This window comes from Balearica regulorum, chromosome 2 (assembly GCF_011004875.1).
Source record: "Balearica regulorum gibbericeps isolate bBalReg1 chromosome 2, bBalReg1.pri, whole genome shotgun sequence".
NCBI classification, from domain to species: domain Eukaryota; kingdom Metazoa; phylum Chordata; class Aves; order Gruiformes; family Gruidae; genus Balearica; species Balearica regulorum.
The window spans coordinates 114,717,199-114,736,012 of record NC_046185.1 but is presented as its reverse complement, the minus strand read 5'-3'; the positions used below and the strand labels follow the sequence as shown (position 1 = coordinate 114,736,012).

The 18,814-nt window shown below is 35.6% G+C and overlaps 1 protein-coding gene across 4 annotated transcripts in view; it reads right to left on the bottom strand.

Moving 5' to 3' along the window:
• BBS9 (Bardet-Biedl syndrome 9) overlaps positions 1–18,814 on the bottom strand; it is a 309,029-nt gene that overhangs the window by 148,737 nt on the left and 141,478 nt on the right. For all 4 annotated transcript variants that reach the window (XM_075745399.1, XM_075745396.1, XM_075745398.1 and 1 more), the window contains one exon: positions 2,672–2,894. In XM_075745399.1, coding sequence (XP_075601514.1) covers positions 2,672–2,894 — 223 coding nt within the window. The remainder of the gene's footprint in view (positions 1–2,671; positions 2,895–18,814) is intronic.

The following is an 18,814-nucleotide window of genomic DNA, read 5'->3' as shown; positions in this document are numbered from 1 at the left end:
TACTTGCCAATGTAGATAACCACAGAAAACCCAAACAGGTGACAAGACAAACATGTTTAAAAAGCCTCAGTAAAATCTTTATTCTCCCAAGAAAGCTCACAGTTTTGTCTGTCTGTCCAAAGACAAACACCCACACAGTTTTAAAGCATACAGCACATCCTACTAGAGAGTAACTACTTAAATACTATGCTATTCTAAGCATTATTTGGCAGAAGTGTTTCTCTCTAATGAGCCTGTCCTGTAAATGAAGATGAAATTTCTTATTTTTAAGATCTTCCAAAACCCATATTCTCTCAACAGTTAATGAGTAAATGCATAACTGTACAGAGCCCGTTATCAAGGCTTCAGGCTAAACTCTCAGTGAAAATAAGAAGGTTGTATTAGGTTTTATAATTTCTTTAAATGATACCTTCTTGTGACACTCTAAGGTGTTAACCTAATTACGTCATAATTTTGATTCTTACTTAGGTGATTTGATATGCAAAAGGACTACACACTAGAGAGTCAGCCATTTTGAAAGTAAAATGATTCATTTTGGAATCTGTATTCGGATTACAGATTTTAATTCTTTTTAATGTAAATCATGGCCAAAGGGCACTTCAAATATAGCTAAAACAGTTTGTGTTGGGTGGGACATTGCAATACCAGGTTTCAACCAGCTCCTTATAGGTACTTATTTTTTCACTGTTCATGTGAAACAGTAATCCTGGTCCTACATATCATCAATACATGACCAACAGCCCACAGTCAAGTATCTTATGCTTTGCTTGAAATGTACTTCTTTCTTGTATTATTTTTACTTGAAAGTTAATATAACTGTCTACCTGTACCACAACGGTAAAAATTAATCTAGCGCATGTCACTCATGCGTTCTTGGTGTTATTTTGGTCTCATGTCAGTGAGGCTTAACAGTGGGCTTAACATTTTTAAAAATTTTAGTCTTTACATAGGCAACATGGAGAGCATGACCAGGCCACTTTCCCAAGATTCTTCATCAAAAGCAAGATTTCTTTTCATTTGTTTACAATTTTTAAAAAGATTTTACTCTTTTCCTAAGAGAATTAATCATTACCAAATTGAACAGTCCCCTGATCTCAATAACACTAGTCAATTGAATAGGCAGAAGTCAAGTTCTTTATTAGATCTACTCTCCTTATTAGCTTAGGAGGAGTAAGATGAACTGCAGCTATTTACACCTTTTCAAAATTCTTAGAAGGAAAAACAATGTCCGTATAATCTTTTCAAAGTTCAACAAATGAAATACCCTTAACACATATTTTAGTCTTGCAAAGGAATACTAAAAAAAAATTTATAAAACTAATTTCACACTTATTCTGGATCGCTGCTTTAGTTCACATGATTAACAGTCCACTTCGAGATACGGGCATAGTATAACTCTAAAGAAAAATTATACTTATAGTTTCTACCATTGCACAGTCTGCAGCTGTTTTAGTGAATCATTTAAAGTAGCACATACAAAGGAGGGCTGTAACAAGGACTTCTGAGTTGCTGAAACATTGCACAGGTCAGTCAGTTTATATTAAACAGGAATAAAATTATTCTTTGCAATGTAAGAAAACAAAATATAGAAACCAAAGATACTGCCCTAACACAACTCCAAACTTGATCAAAAAAAACCCAGCACCCATGAAAACAAAATAAACTCCCAATTTTAAGCATGAAGCGTGCATACAATACATACTTTTCCCTACAGATGTGAAGACTGCTGTAGGTGAAAGAGGTCATTGAGATCAAAGACCATAGTGATATTACATGGTCTAGGAGACTATGAAGCTGAATAAGCATCCAAAACAAACCCAGAGTACGAAACTGGGAAAAAACTGTTTCCAAGTCAGCAGGAGTATCTGATGCTTATTAAGAGACTGCCTGGCTCACTAGAGAAAAAAAGGCAGGAAGAAAATGTCTTGCAAAAGTACAAAGATGCTAGCCTACAGTCCCTGCAGAAAAGGTGTGCCTTTGTTCCCACTGTTACTAAAAAGCAGGAGTATAGAAAAGGACATGAATAAAATTTCTTTAAAAAATTGTAATTCCATGACATTCGTTTAAATCATTGTGCAACACACTGAAATCTCTACATTCCTCTTCCAAATAAGAAATATTATTCAACACCTACTTAAATTAGTTTCATCTTTAATTTCACGCTTTCTGTGAGATATCACTCAGCCAACTAGCACTTTCTAAACTTGCAGATTTTTTTATTCGGTATTATCGCTACTTCATAATTGGTCCTATGCATATGCCATAAAGCCAGTAATGCAAACGTAATCATTTCTCTATCGAGAAAGTAGGACTTTTCAGTCCTCACTTTTCCATCACGTTAGAAATGCACACATATATACATTCAACTGAAAAGTACAAAGAAATAAAAGTGATAAGGCTTTTAGAGCATAAAGATGACCATCTGGGGTTCATTGGCTGCGTTAATGTGCATACGCTGTAAGAGCAGCAATAAGTTATCAAATTGAGATAAAACTTAGATTTAACATTATCTTATTACCTAACTCATTCTCTACTGGTCAGCAACACAGTCAGTGTTCGATTTACACAATCAGCAAAAACCAAACTGCTAACACAATCAAATGTGCATAATTTTTTATTTTAATATACAAATACATATTTTGAATTATGAACATACACTTTCATGCCTTACCTGGCATGACAGCAGCTTGCTGAGTGGCTGAGTCTGTACTTAAGGAAAGGCGACCACCTTTGGCCAATCTGTCACAGAAGAGGGTGATATTCTTCTTCAGTCTGCTAGTATCTTTGGGCATGCACAACTGGCTGCTGGAAGTCAGGGCCTGTTCCTTAGAGCTCTTTGACAAGCAAGTTCTTAACAAGTAAGAAATAGCAGCATCCACAGTTTCTTCCCAACCCTGGATTAAATAAGAGGAAATTAAATAAAATTAGGGGAACTGTAATATGATATAGCATATTAAAAACAAACTAACAAATCAAGGACTAAGAATTTTCAAATTATACTGATACACAAAATACAATTTGAGGGTTAATGAGTGTCATGAACACTCAGTTCTTCAGCTTGTACAAGCAAAACCTTCCCCAGCAAGCCTGAAAAAAACTAAACTTGCCCCAGTATTGACAGAGAAACATAATTTCAATAATAATAATATATGTACAGCATGTGACATCACAGTTAAATTCAGTAGTTATATTAATAAATGAAAACTAGAAGTTCCTGGGTGTGACGTTTAGAATTAAGAACAGAATTGAGATGTAAATACAAACATAATATGTAGTATATAACATTATGCTGAAGATATGTCAAGGCCAGGGGGAAAAAAAAAAAAAAGAAAGAAAAAAGGTATCCAATTACACATTCTTTGGAATCGCATTTTCTGATCACAAAATCACATTCAAAATCAGATTGTCTAAGATTCTGACAACACGCCAATAGCACAGAACACCGTGACTGCAGCACAAAGCTGCAGATATTCAGTATCCATCGATCAGACCAATTCATTTTAAGCTACCCACAGCATTAGCACAGGTGTGTCGGTGCTCTGACGAACTGGGACTTAGATTTCTAACAGCATAGTGTGAAGCTGTAAACGTTTATGAGAAAAGCAGCTTAGTAATCAGTTCAGTTAAAAACAAGCAGCTATCTGTGGAAAAGCTATATTCAGTGTCATATTCAGTATACATATTTCCACAAAATAAAGTGTTTACCCCTGCAAATAACTCTCAGTAAAAGCAAGTAAATTTCTTTTCATTAGGTACCTTGAAAAGCACCTTTAAAAGTTAGGTTCAAGTTTGTAATCTGTACTATGGTTTTGGTGACATGAACAAATCAAAGACATTCCTTCAAGTAAGAATACTGGATAGCAGAAGTCTTATTATTTGTGACAAGGTTATTAGGTTAATGTGTAACATCTCATATATGACATCTATCTCATTAATGCAGTGTGCAATGCAGAATTGACTTTTCTTGATGCATTCTGTAATCTTAAATAACACTCTGTGATGAGACCATGTGATTAATCAAAAATGTCTAGAAGTAATGAACCTGCAAGTTAGTCACAGCGACTGCTCATGTCTTTTCATGACAATCTTAGGGAGCCTGGACAGAGTTAGCACCTAATATGAAGGGCTTCGTGGTCTGCTAACTTCAGGACTCATAGCACCTCTTAGTATTCAGCTACCTGTAAGCAAGTTTTATATATGTGCTGCCTACATGTTAAGGGAAGTAATACTCAATCACTGCAGTATTAGTGTCTGCTCTCTCAACACTCCTGATTGGTTAGGACTTATTTTGGCAATAGTCTTTATTGACCTTAGAAGTTTTGAGGCTACAGTCCGGAACCACCCAACTCTATCTGCTGCTAAGCGAATAGAAGGTAACACCAAGCTAGCTCTTTACATGGCGATCACTCAGGCAGAACAAAAAGAAAACTCAACTAACTAGTTGCAGTTAATACAACCCCAGAGTCTTCAGTTTTTAAGTTCCTTCTCATGATGCATTCTACTTGACTGAAAACGCTCAGCTGAACAGCAAAATCACCCACCTGTCCAAATTTCCATGTCTGGGTAAGTGTAACATCACTGGTCCCAATTTTAAAGAATGACGGTGTCAACCCTGTTGGACTCCACTGTCAAGCAAATAAGTTTGTGAATTTCTTCTATTAGATACATATGGCTTTTGTGAAGGCTAGGGTACTACTTTCAACACGTTTGGAAGCAAAGGCCACCCTCCTGACCTTGTTACTTCCTAAGAACAGGTTCAGGACAGATGTTTACTAGTGGTCAAGTACATCAGTGAGACCACACAGTCATATGCACTTAATCCTGGTCCAAATATATACACTGGTCTTAACAGTGTCCTGAAAATGTGCTGTATCTATATAAAAACATTTACATTTTGCAGAGGAACAGGATCAACTAGTGTTGTTCTCTTAGTCAACGTTTGCCTTTCCTGAGTTTAGAACAATGACAATATTAACCTGCTTTCTTATCTGGATTTCCCCCCCAAAAAACATGTAAATTAGAAAAATCATGCCTGTCAATCAATGCTGTAGTAGCTTAACATTTTTCAAATATTCTAGAAAGAGTCCATTGGAGTGTAATCCATCCACTGACCTGTGTTGGTGACAGGAAGTAATCCATTCTGCAGCCAATTTAAAGAGGTTAATGAGCTGGCAAATGCTGTCTACATTCCCACATACTAAGCAATGAAACTTAATATGTACAAAGCATCAAAAACAATCAAACCAGGCACTCCCAATTATACTACAAATCATGAAAAATAAGACAACACAAACATAAGAATCTTGAGTTGCACTAAAAGACAAAGAAACATGTGATTAACTAGTGTCAGCATACAGTAGCTGAGAAGCTGGCCAATACATCCCTCCAAATAAGTTATAAAAATGCAGGCAAAAGGAGCATTTAAATAAGGGGACTGAAATACAAGCTAACGAAAGTCAGGAAATTAAAAGTGGCTAGTATTCTGTCCTTGGCTCATGCAGATATGTTTTACTTTGTACCATAGCCTTAACATTTTCCAACCCTTGTTCTTGTATTTAATTTCCATGTAAAACTGGTTTCTCAGCAGACCATAAAACTATCTTCTTGAATTCAAGGACTGTTGACCTAGCAAGTGCAGTCAAATCCAAAGCAGCCTTTATGATTAGTGAAAGAGTATGCAAAAGCTACCTCTAAATGAAAAAAAACCTTGACGGAAATCTGTTGAGGTGATTTTATACAACTAAGAATTACCAGCCGCAAATAATGTCAGCAATTTTTATTGATGCAAGGGGAGAACTGAAGCAACAAGAAAAATTCTTCACCTCTTACACGTTAAAAAAGTGAAAAGATATTTGAAAATGAACGTGTTCTAGTCTATAGCCCACACTGAAGAATGACTCTGTTGCCATAGTTGTAATATTCACTAATGGTTTTCTGTGTAGTATTCTGTGTATTTGAAGTCTGAAAGGAACACCTTCAACAGAAGTGTGATACCAGTAATCCATCACTGTATGGCCAGCAAGCGTTGCCATAACTGCCACAACAAATGCGCGTCAAGACTCACAGAGAGATATTATTAAATCATGCAAATTCTTCATATTGACTGTATCACCTGAAATAGATATGAAAAATATTTAACTCATCAATTTAACTTTTTCATTTGGAAAGGCTTGGCTTCATATTTCGCATGTACACATTTGGGTTTTTTTCTTGTAGGTACTAGGTAGAGATTGGCACTTTCTTTTAACAAAATCAAATACACTGCAGGAGTCTGAAGACCCAGTATAGATTTTAGATACTAGCAGGACTAAGATTGTACTAGCACACATCATTTACATTCCATATATACTATCATTAAGCATCCTCAGGTGTCATAGCATATCTGAGTGTGACTGTGATTACATATATTCAATCTCAGCTTGGCATAAGGTTTAATCTAGAGTAGCTAATTTTTAGACATATTTTTAGGTTCTACCATTTGCCAAACAAGAAACCACCTCCAAAATTATGTTCCCTGCAGGGTAAATGACTAACTTACTGTTATTGTGAAATTCTAGACAATAAAACTGGAAGCCCATCCAGCACGTGAGATCTCATGCTGCAGATAAATCGCTAGGCTGTATAAAGGGCACTGATCCTGTGACACAATATGCAGATGGGGAATGCGGCTACTAGCGAAGTTTGAGGGCAGGCCCTGTTAGGAGGAGACTCCACTCTCCAGGAGTTTAGCCAGTCAACAGACAAGGGCAACTTGACATACATAGGGGCAGGATCCAAGACAAGGTGCATAGGACACAAGTACATAGGGAGAAGCATTTGATAAGGCCTAATTGTTGTCAGATTTGAAAGGTTTCCCTGCCCGCAGCAGGGGGGTTGGAACTAGATGATCTTTAAGGTCCCTTCCTGCCCAAACCATTCTGTGATTCTATGATTCTATGTAGTTTAGCTTCTTAACACATTTATACTGTATAATGGTCCACAAGCATTTTCTTAAGCTTTTAGATTCCCCCTCCCTCTACCAATAGCATCATTCATAAATCACTGGAAGTTAATGAAGCAAAAGATGAAGGACTGGTTAAGCTAAGTTGGTCCTGGTGAGGTCCAGTCAAAATGCCATCTAGCTGCATAAGCACAGAAGTTTACAGCAGTTGGTTTCCATTGCAAACACACACACACAAATAAAAGTAGCAAGTCCAGTTTCTAAAGACACTAACGCGATTTCACTTGGAAAACACTGAAAATCTAACAGCTCCTGCTGCAAACACCAAGCTGGAATTTCTGATGGATACAGTGGTTTTGCTTCATGTTTCCCCTCAGAACAGGGATGAACTGCTTCCAACACAGACAAGATCTAGTAAATATGAGACTCAAGTAGATAATAATACAGCACATTCTGTCACATCACTTTGAACAAAACCCAAATTGAATATTTCTAATACACATTAGAATATTTTATCTAAAAGTTTTACCACTTGCACTTTCTGTGAAAAATAAAAGCATTTTCTGCTCTTCAACCGAAAATCTTCAACTAGTTTTACCAAATTTCAAGCTGTACTTAACTGAAAGTCTACTTTTCTCCATATTGTTCAATATTAGATTTTATTAAAATTTTTTCTGAGACATTGGAGGTTTTGACACACAAACCACTGATTTAGCTAATGGCAAACACACATCTAGACTGCCAAGCCAAGCCTCATTTAACTGACGAACTCTATAGATAGACTGATTTGACTTATCATTAAGAAACAGTGGACAGTCTATGATTTGCAAGGATATTTTAAACATATAAAGGGTGGATAATATTTTAAAAAATCTTTACCTAGGTTTTATCAAGCCTTCTGAAATTATGACACTACTAATATTCATCAAGTTTCACCTGGACCAGATTATAGCAACTAGTCATCCAGCTATGTAGTTTTGTAGAAATGGCCCGATAAGTACTTTTTCTTAAATCCCTATTCTGAAAAGCTAAAAATTATCATTACATTGAGTATGTATATTTACAAAATACTTTTGCTAGAGCAATCTTTGTGAGCTAGATTTTGTCTTGTAAGAAAAAACTGTAACATGTAAATAATATACAGATTTACTTTCAGATAGTTCTCAGGCTTTAAAAAGAACACACAGACATAAGCAAAGAAAAGATGCAACTGGGAGACAGAAAGGACTGTTGGGATGCATTGAGAATGAATGCTCAGCTTTTATGACACAGCATTTCTTTTCCTTTAGTACTCTGCAATTGTCATAAACTCACATAATGCACCAGAGCTTAAATCCTACAAAGGCTCTGAACACAAAATGCTCAAGACACATGTAGACCAAAGCATGGGAACTGAACAGGCAGGGGGGTTTGTGAAGTTTGAAACTTTAACTAGTTCATTACATTGCATCATAACAAAAGGAAAAATATCATTTATATTCGCAATTTTAACAAGATGACCCTAATGATTTTTCCTCTGTTTTAATATAGTTAACCATGGAAATTCAATTTTGCCGTGCTTTTAGTCTTCCAATGTTTTCCTTCTTTGGATATGAGAGATGAGCAACTGGTTGTCTTTGAATGTAAACCCTAGTTCACTTTGTGATGCTTACTATAAGAAAAGTATATAATAGGTGAGAGGAATTAACTATTGTACCAGCCAAACTGATGGAAACATCCTTGTGTATGAGAGGAAAACAAAAGACAACAAAGTAAATGTGTAAATGCCAGCCCCATAAAAGGCATTATTTAGCTTGGAGATTATACCTACAAGGTTTGAAAAGATACAAAGTAAATGAGTTAATGATTTAGTCTGCAAAAGAAAGAAACATTGTTCTAAATGCCACAAGATTTTTTGATAGGGAAGTGCTTAGAGAACCATAGAAACAGAAGATTGCTTTGACTGTAGTTGAGAGGTGAATGTTGTCCACTGAAAACGTGCTTACACCAAATACACAGACAGGACTGGAAGTTACTGAAATCTTTGTCATGCCTTTGACTCTGGTTAAAGAGCTTCAAGCGCAAGTGTTTGCCCAAACATCTAACCACAAAGACTTTCAGAGCCAATCCCATTCTTGTATTAGGAAACACAAAAAAGCAGCAACTTCTCAACGAATGCTTGCTAATGATATAAGCCTACTACGACACAGTATTATTCTAAAATGGTTAGACGTTTTCATGGCTGTTTCTCCATTAGGCCATTTAGTTTTGCTTCGATTAAATCTATCAGTTGCTTTTAGCAAGCCAGGTAAAGGTGCTTGTGATCATCAGGGGAAAAAACCTTTAACATTTCACAAGACCCATAAAAGCAAGAAAAAGTAGAATTAAAATAGCTGCTTCAATCCATGGTTAGAATATTTCCCATTATATTGTGCATATTCCTAAACTGCAAGGATATTGATTCCTATTCGGGACCAGAATCTAGAGCTACGAAAGTAGCTCTAAACAATCACTGCAATCAGCTGAACTCCATCCTAAAAACAGCATCTGTTGCACTCTATCTAGAACACCTCAACGCGCTGCTAGGAATCTTATTTATTTATTCATTGCTCATAAAAATGCCCAGTAAGCTACATCAATACAGGATAACAATTTGGTTTATTGGCCAAATAATCAAAGGACATATAGAAGAACACTTTACCATTTCAAGTACATTGAAACATGTAAAAATACTTCTTAGAGCTCATTGAAAGGTAGATAGTCACAGATGGACAGTTCATGCCAGTAGGATTACAAGTCGTCTGTATTTTGCAAAAGATGTTAATAATAATTCGCTGATAAGAACCTTCTCTAAATAGACTCACAACCTTTTAAGTTATGTGACTTCATTGCTGCTCAAGAAACAAGTCACTTTGCCCACACGAAGCCTGTATTTCTAATTTAGTTTATAAAATATAAGATGAGAAGAATTAATTTCACTCAAACACTATAGTTACTGGAATTTTTAAGCAACAAAAAAGCCTCTATTAAAAAAATGTAACAAAATGCTTTACTCAGATAACAGAACAAGGGAAATAAGTCACAGATGCCTACAGAAATCTGTACACAGTGGTGCTTGCTGATAAATCACTTTGTAAGTTTAAAGCACAATAAAATTCATTCAAAACCCTTCACATAAGATGTCTTTGACAGGAAACTGCATCATGTTTGTGAGAAGAGTAAATTAAAATAAGTTATAGTACTATTCAGGGCACAGTTTCTCCAACCTGGAAGTAACCTGGACTGGGTTTCTGGGTGGGGAAAGAGTCCTCTATAGGGAGCAGACCTGGAGATGTGAGCAGAAAGAAGTGGCTTCTGTAAGAGCTCAGAAATGTAGCAGTGCTGAGGACATTCCAGGGAAAGGATGAGGTGGAAAACGTGGAAAGACGGGACGGGGGGGACGGGGACGTGACTGTGGAAGGTAAGTTTGAGAACAACTGGTTTATGGAATCAACAGAACTCTGGGGATTGTGGAAAATGTAGTTAGAGCGCTACAAATCAATACTATTTATCTTCAGTGTAAATAAATCATTCTAACAGTGCATCAGTGAAACTTGAACAAGATTGTTCCTAAGTTGTGTTCATGAGCCAGACACATATTTGATTCCGTATCTGAGGAAGTCTCTCTTAAAAAACCTGTATTTACTTTGAAAGCCTTTATCATTATTAGTACTATTCCTAAGGCAACAGCCATTTTTCAAGCTGCCTATGAAGTAATTTATCCTGGAGTGATAGCCAAGACAGTTCTGAAAGAATTCAAATGCAATGTGAAACATACTGCAAAAACTATGCAAAATTGGTGCAAGCCAAATTATGGAAATTCTTACAGCTGTTAACTCAGGAATTTGCCTGGCTATATCTTATTTCTTGATTTTAGTCACAATAATGATTTCGTCAGCTCTCAAAAATGCTAGAATACTTGGAAGCTCACCTTACTGAATGACAACACTGGCATTTATGCTTATCCAAACCACCAAAGAGGATTTTATATCTGAAAGCATTATATATGCTAATTCACACCAGCCATGTGTCTCTCAACACTTTGCTTTCACAGTGATTAAAAAAAATTATCTTATTGGTACACATACAAACTGGTAATCCACTAATCCAGGGCTACTGAACTGGTAGTCTCCAACACAGGCACAGACCATTAGCAAATTTTGCCAGGATTTCACTATGTTACCAGTCATCCTAACCCACATTTTTCAAGCACATTCTGTATTTCTAACTGACCTATTTGTCTGGAACAGGAGGTAACAGCCACAGCAGCCATGAAGAAGGCATTTGCCTATTCTGCCAGAAATTGAGCTGACAAACTTTTCTTCTGAGCATCCCTGAAAAAAATTACTGCTAAAAATGGATTGATAAGGCATTTAGGAGACCTTTAGAACAGAGTCCGAATAAAATGAAAGAAAAAGCCAAGCAAATAGACTCTATATCTACGTAGCGCTCAGAAAAAAAATGCAGTGAAATATTACTGAAGTCTTAAAGTATTTAACTCTGAGCAGTCTCACGAGACAGTGTAATTTTTAAGATGCACATGACTTGGTTGAAGAATTACCCTTGTAACAATATAAAAACAGGTTTCTTCTACTGAGTGCATTAAAAATGCCAGTCACAGATTATTCTATTCACTTTTGTATTTAAAAAAAACCAAAACACTAAAAAGTGTAAGACTAAAAAAACCCAAACAAACCAACCCAAAAAACTCCACATATATAAGTAACAAAAACCTACCACTGCAATATCTAAAAGCCAGGGGAATGGTAAAATCCTACAGACTAGTGGAATTCAAGTCTGATGAAAATCCAGACAAATGACTCAAGCTTAAATACATTCCAAATCTATTAAGTGCCTAAGAGGGACATTTGTAGTGAGCACACAATAGAAAAAGCACCAAATGAAATTCTTACACTAATCCTGCTCTCTCTAATCATATCTTCCTTTAAATAAATTATTAAGTATAACATCCATAATATTAACCGATCTGATTTTTATTTCTATTGGCATTTAAGATACTCCCACTCTACAAGAAATTTGAAGAATGATGAAAGCAATATCCAAGTGCAGATATAGCTCAACATCAAAGACAAGATAAGAGACAGAACAACTAAAATGAAGAAAATTAATAAGATACATAGTTCTAGAAGAATAGTTCAAAACAGTAGATTTATCAATTTCATTTCTATTCAAGCAAGGAATTTTAGGCAGAAAAACATCCTTATTTGTGAGATGGTACTCTGAAGTCTTAACCTATTGTCAAGAGTTACGTTATTATAGGCATTTAAATCTATTAAGGATTTGGGCTTAGCATACTTAACTACTCCAAAGAAATTATAATTTACTTAAAACACAAGGAGTAAAAGACAAATGCAAAATCCAAGGAAGTACAAGGTAACATCTTGATAACTCTGACCATAATATATCAACTCCTCAACAATCAAGCTCTGTAGGGATTCTGATACAACAGATATTTAAGGTATAAAAGATTAAAGAGTCTATGAACAACAACAAATAGAAGAGTAAAGAAAGGAATCAAGACTTATGCAGGAAACTGTATGAGATCTCTTTGCAATATTTATTGAACTAGTCTGAGTACAGCACAATAGATCCATGCAGGGCTATTTAACAATAACTATTCATGCTAGCAACTATTTTCAAGCTACTTCAGAGCACATAATTCAAATATTAATATTTCACATTTTGAGGTAGTAAATTGCAAATATTAGCTTTAGAAAAAATCCTTTGTGAATAAACTTTTTTAAAAAAAGAAGTCTGTCACAGACACTTGTCATTTCTGCACAGCTATGCTGTAATTGCCAGTAACAACAGGAACAGCAACTTTATCTGTTGAATGTAGAAATATTTATTTAGCAGAAACTCCAGCAGCATAAACAACTCTCTACAAGAACTTCACATTTTGAGTCCTGCTATTAAACATATATTGATATCCCATGGCAACTTCACCTGAGAGAAATCTATATGACAGATTCTTTCCTGAAAAGTACACTTGCCATTTAAAAGTTCATTCTTTCTCTGGTATTTTTGTCCTCTGAAGCACAATTCACAAAACACTGAACACTTCTGCACTAAATATAAGCCTAATAGTTTTTGGAGGACTTAAATCAAGATTTGCCAAAACCTCCTTCTCTAATGTCTTGAGGTATGGAAGGAAAGCTGAAAATGCATATGGCTTAGAAATCAAAATAGTGTGTTTAAAACTATCTTATAGAATATGCAGTATTTGTCTTTCAGGAATGGTACTCCTAAAGTAATATTTTACCAAGGATCTTCTGGAAAAATCATAATGTAGAAGAGCAGTATTAAAGCAGTGGGTGTTTCAGGAAACTAGCAAATTGAGCTTTACTAAACAAAGGTTCTGAAAGCTGCATTCTATCATGATGATGACCTCTATCATTCAAGATTTTAATATATTTCTAAAGTCCAATTCAGAAGAAAGTCCTGCTCACAGAAACAAATTATGATTATTAGCAGTTGTAGGATTTCCTGTATTAACAAAACAACTGATAACACAGTTAGAGAGTGTATCACCTGCAAGAAAGCACAACTCCTCCAGGTGAGGATCATGGTCATAATATTTCCACAGCTGCCTAACTCTTCCATGCTTTTGGGTTTAGTAATTTGCTCTCAGGAAAATGCATGCTTCACCAAAACATGATAAATCAGGATGACTATAGATGGTGGTTTTATTAGCTCTTCCATTAAAATTTAATTAATCTCTGATAATTGTAGCCATATTTCCACATGGGCTGCATCCTTTAGGGTCGCATGTTCTTCATTTGCACAGAAAGACTTTCAAAATTAGGTAAGAATTAGGTCAGAATTAGACTAGAATTAGATGAGTAGTTTTCTTCTTGACAAGTAATGTATCTATATTGCCCAACTTCTCTTTCAAATTCTGTTGTATCTCAAAATCAGAGCAATACAGAGTGTGTCCTAATACCTGGCGGTTTATTATTTTATTTCTGGACAACAGTGAAAATTATGACCATCTTTAAGGCAGAGTGGGTGAGAGGCAGAGAAGATGGGATGTTTTTCAACAGATAAACTCTAACTATCTGATTGTACAGTTGCTCCTCTAGTAATGCTTGTTTGTTGTAATACAAATACATCCTGCCTGGAATCGTGAAAGTTCACACACATCATGGGTTTCTGTAGAAACCATTCCCGAATTCTGAATTTTTGAGGGGTTTTTTTCACCTTAATTTTCTTAACTTGACTTCTTACAACTATTGATCCCTTTCTGGGAACTGATGAAAGAAACTCTTGTGTAGTCTGCATGAATGGAGTGGTTTGGTGTCTTTGTTGCCAGCTTCAGAGGTCTGTTGTTTTGCTTTTTAGCCATGAAATCATCTAACACTTCATCTTTCTTTTGCTCAAGAACTTTTCACCAGTTAGGAAAACTGAGGTGCTGTTTGGGTTTTCCAGATGCTGTCAAAGCCATCTGCACGCATGCAAACGCATCAGGAGTCGCGCATCTTGCTGAAGAATGCTATACATCCGACAGCAGGCCTGCCATACACGAGGTCTATAACTTCAATGATGGTCAGCAAGATAATTTTTGATACAGAGAATAGGAATCAGATTTTGTTATACTTGGTCTGGAGAAAAAAAGTAGAGAAAACATATGCTAAGAAAAGCTTCTTGAGACATCTCACTGCATTTCAGCCCACATTTTATTTTCCTATCAGTGCTACACTTGCGGAGAAACTTTTCTTCTCTTACTACAATATCCTTCATTAGGTTACCAATATAAGATGCTACGAAAGCCAGACAAATGAGTTTGTGTTACCAAAAGCTGTGAAATATGGAATCGTGCCCACTCAATTATTTTAGCTCTGAAAAACACCACGACTTGACAAAAAGTTCGTTTCCCATTTAAATTCTCACAGTTCTTTAGGCCTACTAATGACTAACTTTAAACTCAGCTCTGTTGCTTCAAATTGTGGAATTTCTATTCTCCCAAAATGCATAGGTGAGGACAATGAGGCTAGTGGCAAACTAGACTTGCATGTCTATTAGCATACACTAATGATGCTGAAACTGGTAAGTTTTTTCAGTATATAAGTAATTCTAGTGGAATTTTACAATCATAAATCACATAATATTTCTAAAACACTCGTACAATACTTTTCAATACATATCAAGAGTCTACAGATCTTTCAGTTAGGACACACCACCAGGGGAATTCTCCACTGACAATCGGCTTCTTTAAAAGAAACCACCCAAAAGAAAGAGTCACTGATATATATTGAGTGTTAAGACCTTTTGGTGAATAGCATCGCCATAATCACTGTCATGCATCACTCTTGTCATTAAGCAGTTTAGATGACAACTGATCTGAACTCCTGGTATGCAGCACATATTCAGTAATTACTACTGCACTAAAATATTTTAGCTTGTCTTTGTACATGAACTAGATATATTACACTACCCTAACAAGGAGAAAGTTTAGAGGTCCTCATTATGATGTTACGTAGAGAAAGATGTCTCATAACCAAAGCTTATTTAATCTATCAAACAAAGGGTATGTCTCTTGGGACAACTGCAATACTTTGTAGGATATCCAAGTTAGTTTTAAAGGAGGTAATATATGCCAGAGGCAAACTAATCACAGCAGAACACAGTTCTGCCTTACCTAATTTAGACCAAGAAATAAGATCCCTGAGTAGGCTTCTGCTCACAACAGAGACAGCCCACTAAAGATTAACTTCAGTATCTCTAACACTGACAGAATAAATAAGGCAATAGCTGAAGTTAAATACAAATTTAATTCTCAAAACTTTTTTTAAAAGTACATCTAATCAGCAGATATGTCAGATTTTCAATCAGCATAAGGTTTATACCAAGGTTGAACGTTTGTTCCAAGCTTGACACAAGTTCCAGGGAATACAATTGAACAAGACAAGAATAGGATTCTTTCTGTCCTTAGAACTTTTACAATTCATAGTGCACACCAAAACATGTTTCTGCATAATTTTGTTTAAATTAATTTTATGTCATCTGGAAGAAATAGAAGGATTTCTTTTTTGAAAAGCAGTTCTATTACCAACTACCAGAAGTAAGCCTTTTAAAAAAAATAAAAATCTTATGTTCCTTTCTTACCAGTCACTGAAAAAACTGCAAATTACAAAAAACATTGAAAATACAATTGGGCGTAGTTCTTCTGCCAGTCTTTTCAAGTGGGAAGCATCAGATAAATACATGTTACAGACTTTCATTAATACACGAACAGTTTAAACAGACGACATTAAGTCTTTTTTTCTCAGACCAACAAAACATTAGCATTTTTCTCTTCTACCCACAGAATTCACTGTGAAGAATCACATGAATTTAGCTACAGATGAAGATCACTAGACAGTGGTGTAACTTGCCTCCAACTTGCTGTGTTTGCCATAACCCACTGTCTTCTCTGTAAATAAAATTAACTACAGGAAGAGAATGATTCACAAATATTTAAAGGAACTGTAATAGTGCTTAAAGTAGTGGTGAGACCACCTCACTCCTCAAATTCCCTCTTTCCCCTAAATTACTTACCACAAACATTTGATTTTTTCATTTCTAGACATTATAAAATTGACAAGTAATCAAGAAGTTTGAAACCCTGCTTTTAAGGGATCACCAAAAAAAAAAAAAGTAAAGTAGAAATGGGTACCCATCGATTTGCAGTAACTTAGGTGCTTTACAACCATGTGTTGCTCTCCACCTACCCTAGCTGTCTCTGGTGTACTCTAGTCCTCTTGAAAGCAAGCCAGCAGGCAGAGCGCTGAGCAAAAGAATTTGACTTCCATATCAAAACATAAAATCAAAGAAGGTTGGTACTCTTACTTCTCTTATTCTCCAGCTGGGTCACATATCCATGCCTAAGCAAAGGACACTGACAGAATCCAGGCACCACTACTCCATTTTTAACCTCTCTCCCTCGTACTGGATCTTCCCTGCCCAGAGAGGAGTGGGAATCTCATTCCTTCACCACCTTCTTTCCCTCACTTAACAATCTTATGCTGCCCTGAACCAAAACTAAACTTCAAACTGAGGCTGACCTTTTTTACTGAAAAATGATGGGGTTTTACTAGGAAAAGCTTAAAGTTCCTTGCTCTTATTTTGTTGCTTAAACCCACTAGCTTTTTTTTCCCCACTTCTACTGGACATAGATGCTTGACTGTACCAGAAGAGTCTTCCTGAATGGTTCTGTTGCATGGCCTTGATTCGAATAGGAGGAAAACTTGGTTATTAGGTTTGATTTTTGAAAAAAGATAGTCAATGTCATTGACAACGTAAAGTATTTTTCCCAGCTGGAAAAAAGGCAACAAATTTCATATGCTCTCTAAAATTAATTACTTTGGGCTGTATTATCCATCTTGTTTCTAAAAAGAAGTGGGGGAGGGTAATAATGTATCTGCTATAAACTTGTCTGTTCACAGAAATAAAGAATACAACTGCATGGAAAACTGGTTCCAAGTTACCAGGTGTCACTGCCCACTGCCTTGTAGTGGTTTTGGTGTTTTGTTGGGGTTTGGGGTTTTTTTGCTTTTAAGAAATTTCAAAAATTTTTACAAAATACCAGAAGATAATTTCTACTGGCCTATGGCAAACAATCAAATATAAAATATTTCAGCCTATTTTAAAATATTTCAGTGTTTCACACAGGTGGAGCTTTGCATTCAAAAAGTGGTGAAAATATAAGATATAAAAAAAACCTTATTCCAGGTTGGATTATACTCTAATTAATTACAAGAATTAGTGAAAAATGACAAATTCCAATAAATTCTAAGAATTAGGGCTCATAAAAGTTACTCTCACCAAAGATGTAATTATTAGCTCAAAGCTTCAATGGTACTAAACATTAATGGAAGTAAGAAAAAAGTTGGCTACTGTCAGTCTTGACAGGATTAAGCTTCCTGGAATTACAGAAATAACCTTATCTTCAATCTTGAGAACTTTCACTCAGTAAAAGATCCTTTCCACTAAAGGGTATTTTCTACTCTACTCAGTAAAACCCATCTGCTATCATGCATAAAACCTAGCAGGATATGTAGTCTTTCCCAAGTGACTGATTTTTTATTTTTTTGGTGATTTACATTCAGATCATCTTCTTACAGAAAACAGAGTCACTTTTGATACTAACTCCTATGAGTCTTACTAGGCACTTCATGATTTTCTTCTGACACCACCTCTTCTTCATCATTGCCTTAAAATATATTTTTCTACTTTATCTAATCAACACTGTAAAGCAGTAAATTTATAGTTGCTAACTTAAGTTAATTACACTAGATCATACAGTCACCTAAAAATATGCATTTTACCCTCAGGCATATTTTTCTTCCAAATTACAACTTCAATAAGAAATTAAGATTGAATATAGACATTTACTTGGTTGGTACAATTCCGAACATAAATAAAAGGAGATGAAAATGTACTTCCTCAATGTCAGTATATAGCTGTTACTATTAACTATAGAATGACAAAATTGACTATAATAAGAAAGGGATGATTCTGAACAATGAAGCACCCATATATCATTATTTGGTACCATCATGAGAACTATGAAAACAATTATCCCTCAGTGAAGTTAGTATTGATGGCTAGCTATACTGCTGAGGGCCCTCCATCAGTCCTAAAGTTAGAATGTTAGTACTGACAGACATTTTTTCCCTTTGTAATATCTTAAACAAATAAAATATTAATAGATCAGACGTATGAGCCATCAGTCAATCCAGAGACCATGCAACCATTACATCAAAACTATCCTGTGTAGCATGAACCCTTCGAACCCTTTAAATTAGCCTCAACAAATTCCCTCCTTTCCCAAAAGGATTTCCTATTGTAAACACA